The 11,219-nt window shown below is 38.8% G+C and overlaps 2 protein-coding genes across 2 annotated transcripts in view; one reads left to right on the forward strand and one right to left on the reverse strand.

Moving 5' to 3' along the window:
• The window catches only part of APBA2 (amyloid beta (A4) precursor protein-binding, family A, member 2), a gene marked incomplete at its 5' end in the record, with an annotated part of 34,162 nt that extends 30,327 nt beyond the window's left edge, over positions 1 to 3,835 (forward strand). The window contains 2 exons of the mRNA XM_010073882.1: positions 1,713 to 1,853; positions 3,303 to 3,835. Of these exons, the coding sequence (XP_010072184.1) occupies positions 1,713 to 1,853; positions 3,303 to 3,374 (213 nt within the window). The remainder of the gene's footprint in view (positions 1 to 1,712; positions 1,854 to 3,302) is intronic.
• A 2,272-nt stretch (positions 3,836 to 6,107) lies between these two features.
• LOC104462083 (protein FAM189A2-like) lies at positions 6,108 to 8,903 on the reverse strand. The gene is made up of 2 exons (XM_010073883.1): positions 8,573 to 8,903; positions 6,108 to 6,596 (listed from the first exon to the last, which is right to left on the reverse strand). The coding sequence occupies exons 1-2, from the start codon at positions 8,879 to 8,881 to the stop codon at positions 6,411 to 6,413; spliced, it is 495 nt and encodes a 164-aa protein (XP_010072185.1). The 5' UTR covers positions 8,882 to 8,903; the 3' UTR covers positions 6,108 to 6,410.
• Positions 8,904 to 11,219: the final 2,316 nt, after the last annotated feature.

An 11,219-nucleotide genomic window follows, 5' to 3' on the forward strand; every position in this document is an offset into this window, starting at 1 on the left:
TCTTGGAATACTGATTCCCATTGACAGTAACTGCAGAAACAGCCATCGTTGGATGCTCTAGCACTCATTTCTTTTCCTCCAAGGACAGGTTTTTCTCAGTAAATAAAAGATAAATCTCAGCACTGTTAAACTCTGCTCAGTTCCAGAGATTCCAGCTATACATTATCTGCCTTGTGTGCTGCATGACAGTAGGCTTCTGAAATAATTTACCAACAGCTTCTATCCAATACACAGCTGTCTGGTCTGTCAGGGAGGGCCCTGTTGTACCACAGACACTGTTCAGAGAATCACAGAATCATTAAGGTTGGAAAAGACCTCAAGGATCATCAAGCCCAACCGTCAACCCAACACCACCCAACCCACTAACCCATGTCCCGAAGCACCACATCGACACGTTTCTTGACCCCCTCCAGGGATGGTGACTCCACCACTGCCCTGGGCAGCCTGTTCCAGTGTTGCTGAGGTGGAAACATTCTTTTACATTCCCCATACCGGACTAAGATTTCTCTTTCTGCCTGTACACCACAGTTTTAAAAGTAGCAGTACTGCTGGGACTGTGCCTGGTGAATCTAACTGTTCCTTTAGAATTATTCCCCCATTGCAGGGGCCATAAAAGTCAAAACTTGTGCCTAGTTTTTCAGTTGTACCTGCAGCTGACAGTTGAAAGAGCAGCCTGACTTGCCTTCTTCCTCCTAAGCTCCCTATTGCTAGCAGCACTGTAAAACACGGTGACAAGCAGTGGCTCTGGAGAGCAGAGTGCCCTTTTCCAACCTGCAGAGGCACAAGAAACAAGTTGTCATGCTTCACTATGCTGAGAACAGCCTGTAGAAAGAAACAGAATTTGCACATTTCATAGACTCACACAATGGTTTGGGTGGAAGAGACTTTTAAAGATCATCGAGTTCCACCCCCCTGCCATGGGCAGGGACCCCTCCCACTAGCCCAGGTTGCCCAAAGCCTCATCCAGCCTGGCCTTGAACCCCTCCAGGGATGGGGCATCCACAGCTTCTCTGGGCAACCTGGGCCACTGCCTCACCACCCGCACAGTGAAAAATTTCTTCCTTCTATATTTGAGACAGATTTTTCCTTGTATCTGCCTTACATCATTGTGACCCTCCCTTCTGACAGATTGACAGCTTTCAGTATAGAATGTCTGTATGGCATCCTCCTTTCCTTCAGCATAAACTAGCATTTGTGCAGGGTTATGGATAAGCCTTATTTTTTTTTTCCCATGGAAGTGAAAAAATTGCTGTTGTAGATTAACTTTTACTTTAGCACTTTTTTATTTCCCGTAATTCAGAAAGAATAATGTAGTAGTTTGCAGAAATGGTCAGGTGGCACAGTCAAAACTACTTAAAAATCACTTTTTTCTCCTTCCCCAACAGTACATAAAACTCTTCCCCCCTCTAACTCTACTCTTTTGCATGGCTGCTACCTGTATCACTGTGTTAGGTATGTATATGTTCCCAGCCCACAAGAATGAAAATAAAAATTATAATTTGCAGAAATTTTGAAAAAAAACCCCAAAAAACCCAAACCAACCCAGCAACAAAACACAACATTTAAAAACTCACAGTATTATTGCTTAATACTTTCCACAAGTACCTTCTGGAATCCTTGCAGTGTCACCACTCATTTTTATGTATTAAATCCCAGTAACTGCTACATTATGACATTTCTAAACTTGATTAAACTTTGCTTTCTTTTGGCAGATTTGCAGCTTGATGCGAGGTGGAATAGCTGAGAGGGGAGGGGTGAGAGTAGGACATCGTATTATTGAGATCAATGGACAAAGTGTTGTTGCTACTGCTCATGAGAAGATAGTACAAGCCTTGTCTAATTCAGTGGGAGAGGTAAGAAACAATGAAATACTTTATCAAGGAAAGAATATATTTTTCAGTTGAAAAGAGCGTCTTAACATAGTATTAAAACCACCACCACAGAATACTGGAGTTGAGCACTAATAACAAACAATTAACAGAACATTTTTTGAACAATTAGATGCACATTCAGTGCATTTTTCCACTTATTTTCAAGAGTTCCCCTGGCATGATTCTGAACTTTCAGCCTACTGTTTGAATTAAACCAATCAATTAAGGGAAGAAATCACACAAGCATGTTAGCTATGAAAGTGTTTCTCAGCTTATCACTACAGCATCTGCCATAGAAATAAATTACTATTTGAAGAGCTGAGAGATTCAAACTGATACGTGTTTTAGTCATTTTATTCCCACTGAACATTTCCAGCTTACTTTGGGAATAAGTTAAGACATGTCTCTCCAGTCTTTTTAGAGAAATCAGCAATGAATGAACATCACCCAGTTTATCAAAATCCCTACTGAATTTAGGGGTAGTATGATACACAACCCTGGCCGGATCTTCCGCTAGTTCCTTTGCCAGAAATCAAAGATAACTTGTTATCCTGTGGAAAATTATACTTGAAAAATAATACATATTATGTGCATGCTGGCAGGATCAAAGCTGTGGATGTCAATGTAACTCCGTGCCTTTATGGTACCTCTTTGCTGCATAACATCTCACTAAACATGTGAGGACAGTATGAGGCTTTTTTTTCAGCATGAAGATATCAAGGCAGCGTATGGCTGGTGAGGGTCCGCATTACCAGTTAGTAAAGTTTACCTTCCTTCCTCTTGCATTGTCTGACAGGTGATTCCAGCCATTACTACATTTCTGATACAACCCTGATTACCTGATGCCCTTACTCCTGTTAGTCTGTAAAATTCCTCTGGCACTTATCACAGTACTCCTTGTAGAAAGAACGTCAATACACTAGCCATGAGAGAACCTGTTCCACCAAACTCTTGACTGGCATTTAAATATCAGGTAATAAAGTCCAAGTTTTGTGTTCAGAGAGTCATACTGCAGTTAGAAGAAAATATGTACAAATGACAGTCCCCCAGGGAAGGAAGACAGATAGAAGAAAAAGCTAGGTTCAGCTAACACCAGAACAGAATGAATTTTCAGAAAGGTTTGTGCTGCTTCTTTTGTAAGGGCTGTCATTGGAGTAGAGTATAAAATACAAAGTGTTTAGGTGTCTTTTTAGCTATATGATGTCACATCCTGTCATTGTCATTTAAAAAAACCAAGCACGCAAAAAAGGCAAAGACAGCAAACCAGCTTGTTAGAACCAGAGAAGGTTGAACTAGAACGTCTGCTAATATTCACATCTTTAGAGACGAAGAGAATAAATGCACTTACACCCCAGGGAGAGACAGATTGCTCCTTATGGATTATTTTAAACTAGTAACAATTCTGGTAATTTCTGTGTAATCCATTGACAGATTCACATGAAGACTATGCCAGCTGCCATGTTCAGGCTTCTGACTGGACAAGAGACACCACTGTACATCTAGCGTGCAACTTTCTTGCAGCAAAATAACTAAATGATTCCATCAAAGCTGAAGCCCTCATAGCTGAAGAGAATTTTGTATTTTGTATGAATTAAAGGCTCTGAAGCTGACCCAAGGACTCCGAAACAAGGAACAGACAGGTGTCTCTGCCTTGTCTCTCCTTCCTTTTAATTTCTTTGCCAAAAAGTGATAAGAAGGATGGTCAAGGACAATAATCACTGAAAAAAAATCTTTGTAAAACATTTAAGTATTTTTCAACATCTTCTGAACTCTTTTCTCATACGACTTAAAACATATTTATTTGTAACCTTTATGTGGAGTGATGTATGTGTGTGTCTGTCTTGTTTGATAACACGGTGAATGTGACTATTTGATGAATGAGACTGCAGGAAATGGCAAAGAAAAGCAATTAAAGTTATGGCTGCCTCAAGTTAAAAAAAAAAATCCAGTCCCATAAAGTGGTCAAATACTGATGGCTTTGCAGAATTTCAAAACTGGTGCCAAATAGATGATATTTCAGTGTAAAGGAATGTGGGCAGTTAAAACTTCAACATCTAATGTAAAGAAAACCATTGTAGTCCTTGATATTGTTATGACAAGTGTAACCTGTTTGGCAAGGTGTGAACATACACATGTAACAAGTGTTTCATATACGAAATAAAGAATAATTGCCACAAGTTTAAAATCATCATATTTATTTAGATATTTATTTTTAATGTTTGTGATTTTTATGATTTAACAGTTATTTCGTGGATAACTTATTGCACAGGTTGTGTAATGTATGTGTTGGGCTGGGGTTTTTTTTTCCTTTGATTTTTTGCATATTACCTTTTTGTTTATATTAGCTCAAAATGGGAAAGCCATGCTTACCTGTTTCTGTCTTTTAGAAACTATCTTACTCCTAAGGCAATGTGTTCTGAATGTAAATTGTTTTGACAAATAACCTAGCACCATCAGCAGTATGTGTGTAGATAAATAAACCTAGTAGTAAAGTTGTATTCCTCATGAGATAAATGTTAATTGGTGTAACTTTTTGTCCAGATATTATTTTTTTTTTGGCCAAGGCCTTGAGGAAAATACACTGTGACTTAAGAAGCCTTACCATGCAGTAACTAAAGAGCTTTAGAAGACTGTACTTCAAGGAGTAGTGTATTGCATGCAACTGACCTTAGGAAAGAATTAACCTACTATCACTAATAAATCTAAAATAATAAAGGAAGCTTGCTTATTTTGTTTGTTGTGTAAGTTTACATAATAAAAATACAAGAAGAAGATAATTCTTCATCTAAGTGCAGTTGCAGAGGTCACAGATTATTTTTTTTTTAAAGGAATGCATCTCTTGAATTAGGAATTTGTGTATCATTATTATCTTGAGAGTAGACGTTTCAGTTAGCATCCTTACCACTGGATGTCACTGTGGCTTCACACCAATACAGAAGCATGCTATAATTAAAATACATGGAAATGGATGATTCTGTAAAATTTAAGCTACCCATCTTCAGCTACATTCCCTTGTGACCTTGCCACAGAATGTCTGCCCAGCTCAGAGTGACACAAATGAAACCAAGTGCATGGTTAAACCTCAAACCTACAAATGAAACCTACAGGAGAGATGGGGAGGCACTCTGTATCAGGGGGTGTAGTGAGAGGATGAGGGGTAATGGGTATAAGCTGAAAGAGGGGAGATTTAGACCAGACATTAGGAAGAAATTTTTCACTGTGCGGGGGCTGAGGCAGTGGCCCAGGGTGCCCAGAGCAGCTGTGGATGCCCCATCCCTGGAGGGGTTCAAGGCCAGGCTGGATGAGGCTTTGGGCAACCTGGGCTGGTGGGAGGGGTCCCTGCCCATGGTGGGGGGTGGCACTGGATGGTCTTTAAGGTCCCTTCCAACCCAAACCATTCTGTGATTCTATGACTCTATGACAAGCACTGCTGGAAAAAAAAAAAAAAAAATTAAAACCCTGAAACGTCAGCCTGTGGTAGGTTCTTTATGAGAACCTTTTGTTTAAGGCCTTCCCAGTTTCCTCTGAGAGAGCTCGGATGAAGCTGGAAGACGTTGCCGGCAAACCTGTGTTTATGCTGGTAATCAAATCAGTGTAAATGATATTTACTTTTTGATTTTTTTTTTTTAAGATCAATGTTAAATAAATCATAAACGCAGCAGATCCACAAGGACATGTTTTAGTAATACAATTGCAAAACTACTAATTGGAGTAACAATTCTTTTTTGAAAAAAATGTTCACAGCTCTGCTAGAGAAAAATTCATCTTACTTCCTATCAGTTGGTGTTCATAAAAAGTTTGCAAAATCTGCTTTTTGGAATTGCAAAAGTTCAAAGACTTTCCCTAATGCATCTTTTGGTCACAGTTCGCAGAGTACTTAAATGTCAGTTTTTCAATAGCATACGTTACTCCATTAATAAACTCAAGAGCATTCAGAACAAAGCAAAAATAAACCACACTGCAGCCTTTACTATCATTTAAAAGGGGAACATATTGGGGGAGCAGGGGAGTAGGGGAGCAGTTGTAACAGGACAGATTAATTAGCCTGTTGTGAAAGACACTGGAAAAATGGATTAGAAGCACTCTGTGTGCATAGGAATCATCTTTACATTTCTATCCAAATCAGTTATTGAAAAAAACCAAAAGTCCAGAAATACTTTTTATTAAAACACTGATCATAGTTAAAACACTTTGAGGTACATTAAATAAATACAACTTCTAAGTTGTACAGCCAGTCTCTGGTGGTTTTGCAATGGTTTTCTAGAAATGCTAGGCAGCATCCGCAGCATATCTGTAGTACAGTGAAGTAAACATATTTCTGGTTGGGAAAACATTTGTAATGACTTTACTAATAAATCAGTTAAAATTTAGCAAAAATCAGGGCTGAAATTTACATTCAGAAAAACAAGCCTTCTCCTCCTGCTGTTGGAATTCCAAAGAAAGACACTTTTTCCTTTTTTAAGTCATCCACTAGTTTTTCTCCCAGTCCTGGTTTCTTCCTGAATTCTCTTTGCTGGAATCACATACCTGCAAATATTATCAAAGGATGGTCTCCCGGCAAACTCCAATTAAACTGTGAGGCCTGTCCCGCTCTAAACTGCAAATGATATGGGACCTGTGTAAGAAGGCAAGCGGAGAGCTCAGAGCTCCACAGCTCTGAAGATGAAGATCTTCCTGAAGTTGCTTTCTAGAGGTACTCACATTCTGCTGGGAACTCGTAATCACCTGTTTAAAAGGGCAGGAATGGGGAAGGAGAAATAGGGAAAACAGGGTAAGAAATATTTTCATTTAAAACGTTCGGTCCCTGAATATTACTTTATTTAAGTTATCTAATAATGGAATGCTCCCAGAGATGTGTGGCTCTGCAGCCGTCCAGAGACTCTCCCACTGCTCCTGTTCCTACAACCGGTCAGGGCTGAGTAGTGGCTACTGGAAGGCACGCTCAGGCTGGAAAGGCATCATACCTGTACTGTAGTGTTGAATCAACCGAGGCGCAAAGAAGTGTTTGTTTCTCTCTATACAAATGAAAAGGAAACCTGTGGAAAAGGCATCAGCTCTGCCTTATAATTGTTTGGAGCAATTGGAACTCATCTGTTCCTTTTAGGAGAAAGAGATGCTTCACTAGCTTTGCTGAGGTTGGAAGAGAACTAAAATCTTGCAAGCGCGGTAAACAAACATTTGGGTGTTAATAGAACTGCCAGGCTGCTTCACAAATCTGAATTATACAGCTGTTTTACCAAAAATTTTGTGGCTCCTTGAGGAGATTGCTGGGATGCCTTGGACTTTCACTAATTATTAATTGTTTTTGTCTGGAAAAAAAAACACCTAATAAAATTATTTCTTTAATGTGAAAAAACCAGATATCTCCCTGGATCTAAGAAATACAGAAAGAATAAGAACTGGCCATTGGTTTCTGGTCTTAAGATCTACGTAAACACTCAACTTTTCTTATACTGTTGGGTTTTCAGAGAAACTATGGTTTTTTCGTTTAAAGAAAATTGTTTTCAGCTTTCTAAACCTGAGGATTTAGTGACCTATAAATTTTGTAAAGCACTAAAAGTGTTAAAATTTAATTCCACACTGACACTGTATTGAGTATGTCATGATAGTACTGCTTTTCTCCCTAGGCTGACTACAAAGGTAACCGATACAGTGCTACTTCTTTGTTCTACTTAATAGGTAGCAAAAAACAATCTTGCAGTGAGCTTTATTAAATGTTTCCTGCTGCACACCAAACTATCTCATATGCTGTTAAGTGTTATTACATCTTATTTTCAATACTCACTCAGGGTTGAGCAGACTAATACCATAGAAACGACAATATCTGGGAAGGAGGGGAACCAACTCCCGAGTGTGTATCCTTAATGGTCCACCCAGCGCTGTGGAAGCCCTACAGGCAGCCTGGATGTGGTTAGTCAGCGCTAAGAGCATTCTGCTTTTCACATCTGACATAGAAAACCAACTTCATTTCCACAGCTATCATTCCGGTAACAGTACTAACAAGAAGCAACTCATCACCTTTCTTCATGCAAAAAAGATTTATTATTAAACATGCATTAGGTAAGAAAAGTTGCTGCCACTCCTAATGCCCTCATTTTCTAGGATTCCTTCCAACCATTGTGTCTGTTTTATTCTCACACAAGGTGAGAGGATACATTATTCCTTCATTTGGAAAAAGCACAATTTCTCAATTCTTTTTCTTAAAAAGAGCAAGGGTCATTATCAATCTTCTAGCCAGAAGTCAGGGTAACTGCACTGTTCTGTTTTGATACGATTGTGGCCCTACTTGTCTATTACCCCATTTTTTTCAGCTAGTAGCTTCTGCTGTACACATACATTTGCCTGAAAAAACAATGGAACCAAGTCAGGTCTGTGTATCGCCATATATAAACACAAATTCATGTATGGAACAGTCACAGGTGCAGAAAGAGCTTGAAAGTAAGAGAGGATGTTTACTGACGTGTACATATCAGTTCCCTATAGATCTTCAGGGATATGATTGGGTCCAGCTGAAGAATTTGAAATACATTTGAGTGCTTCAGTATAAAATGCATTGCTGCCCAATAAATATTAGCTATTTCTTAGTAAAGCCATGTCACTATAGAAGAACTTTTGTCTGAAGTACTTAAAACTGTAAAAACATTTAAATGAGCTATGTGTCTGTCACAGTTGAACAAATCTCTAGAGCATAAATGGCCTACCTGGTCTATAATATTGGCACTGAAGATGGCTTCTTCCATGTGTCTCTCATCAGATTTGATTACTGACCGTATGCTGTTCACTACATGACGTACTTCTGGAGGAAGATTACAGTTTGAATGTTCCAAAAATTTTGCCACTAAAATTTTTGTGTCTTTATAGGCCTTAAGGTCCACTAAAGAGTGTGGTCGCTCTTTTGAGACTGGATGGAAAGCCTTTGGCTTTAGGTGTAGATCCATTCTCCTTGTATCCCTCTGTTTTCCAGTTGGTAGGAAACTGCTCAAAAAATGCTGACAAGCAGAGGCAGCCATATGAGAACCAGAAACAGGAACTAAAAAAGGGGGGGGAAGAATATCTTTAAAGTAATAGTTGAAAAAAAAAAAAAAAAAAGAAAGAAAAAAGGCAAAACAAATATTGTCACAAAAGTTTTTACTTTGTCATAAAATGTCTGTTTTGTCTTAAGAATAACAAAAACCATGCAATCAAGGAAACATTGCAAAATGGGTAATTTAACTGGGGGTCAAGAGTAAGACTCTTTCTCATGGCCAAGCAGGACTACATTTAGGATGAGTGGGTGGGTAATGAAATATTTCATAAATCACAGACATTTTTGTTACCTCCATTTTCAGGGACTTCAGCTGACATTCATGTTAAGGGGAAACACCAGCTACTCACTGTGTCATATGGAGCTTGGAACAGTGTGGGCCTGCACCTGCCCCCAGCGCCTCCCCTCCCAAACCACCCCTAAGGATAAAGTTCCCCTCGTTTCTAGGCCTCAAAAATTCTAAGCAGAATTTTTTCTGCTATCTTTCATACAAGAAAGATAATAAGAAGTACAGTGAAAGCAAAAATGCTAACCTAAACCAGAAGACTTCATTCGCAGCATTTATTTTTGCTCCAAGGCTGGTTCCATCAGCACTCTACATCATATATGTACACTAATAGTAACTGATTTTTCTGCTCAAAATTTTCTAGAGCTTGTTTCTCATTATTTTTAACACAAAAGAAGGAAACCCATATGATCCTGCTTTAGGAAACGGATGCTCACCTGTTGCAGGAGATAATCCTGCATCTTGATGCCGGCTACATAGCGAAGTCCAGGCACAATTATCACCTTTCAACAAAGAGAAAGAGACCAAAAGAGCACAATCAATCGCTGCTATCCTCTGACCAAAGCAAGGAAAAATACTTTGGAATCTTTCATTATCTCCTTTACAGAATGAAACTACTCAGAAGAAATACTACTTTCAAGATGTCTATTCATACAGAGAAGCTACTATACACAGAAATACCCTGTAAGATGTTAAAAAAATACAAACAGATCCAAGTTCCTGCTTGATGGTCTCTTGTTATCCAGCTATCAATCCCTAAATATTTCAGACCCTATTTTCTGGCAGGGGCAGACCTCCTGTATTTCCTGGAGAAATTTATAGACTTTCCTGTATTTCCTTGGCAGACAGAGTTTATCTTAAAAAAAAAAAAAGGGGGGGAAAACCAAGAAAGATTAATCTATCTTATTTCTATAAGCCCATCATTTTATTCATTATTTCTACCTCCTTTTTTTACAGATTCTCATTCTTTGCAGGACAAATGCTATCCACCACTCATTACATTACTGTCTAGGTGAGCACCATGGTTACTGATGAGCCCCTCTATAACACGTGGTTCCAGAGCACCTACAAACAGCCCTGCACATAGCTGCCTTCCAGTGACCGATTTTCTGGGATGCCAGCCCAAGGATCCGTGGGGATGGGATCACACTATACAATAATTACGAGTGCACTCTTTTTGATTTCAAGCTTGTAACAGCCAAGACGGAATAAACCCTCACATTCATGCTAAGGCTGTTTTACAACTGTTTCCGAGACTGAACTTTGAACTTCTAGGTAGATTAGAAGAGGTTTTCTTCCATAACTTCAGGGAAAGTGTATAATGAAAAGCTGGTATAATCCTCTCTGGTGGAGTGAATAATTAAATGAAGGAAAACTAATGTAGATGCTACAAATGTAGAAAATCTGTAAGAAATTAAGACAGACAGCTTCTATTCTGTCTTTAATTTGCTTTATTATGCTACAGTGCTGCAATACGTGAATCATGGCATGCTTATTAGGAGGAGACATGTCAGAGGTTCTGTCTTCCCATCCATTATTTTACTGCTTAATGTACTTGCAGCACAGTCAAAACTACACCACTAGACATTCTCCTGAATTATCTGGAACACAGACACTACAGTAAACGCTGAGACACTTAACTGATATAGCGATATAGTCTATCATATTTGGTTATAAATTAATTTACTGTAGCAAACATCAGACAAAAAGATGCAAACTACTAATTTATAAGTAATTTTTTTTTAAGAGTGGGCTATTTTTTACAGAGATTATACATGAACCCACCATACTTACATTGTCCAGGGACTACCCAGTGACTATAACAGCACCTTTTAAACAAACTTTATAATTTCTCTACTGGAATCGCAGATATTTCAAAATAAACAAACACGCTTACTTTCAGCATTACAGGATTAATGAGACAATTATTGACAATACATACCATAAAGACCCCTTGAAAATAAGGAGGTGATTGGTGACAGCCAAAATGGCTTCACTAAGGGCAAACGGTGCCTGAAAAATTTGGTGGCCTTCTACG

The sequence above is a fragment of the Pterocles gutturalis genome, unplaced genomic scaffold (assembly GCF_000699245.1).
Source record: "Pterocles gutturalis isolate BGI_N339 unplaced genomic scaffold, ASM69924v1 scaffold46342, whole genome shotgun sequence".
NCBI lineage: Eukaryota > Metazoa > Chordata > Aves > Pterocliformes > Pteroclidae > Pterocles > Pterocles gutturalis.

Excerpts from the sequence above, each read along its gene's own strand:
- LOC104462083 (XM_010073883.1), bottom strand. The coding sequence starts at position 8,881 with ATGGCTGCCTCTGCTTGTCAGCATTTTTTGAGCAGTTTCCTACCAACT. Across the intron at positions 6,597-8,572 it reads GTGCCAATATTATAGACCAG|GTGATTACGAGTTCCCAGCA; the intron begins GTAGGCCATTTA and ends CCTTTTAAACAG.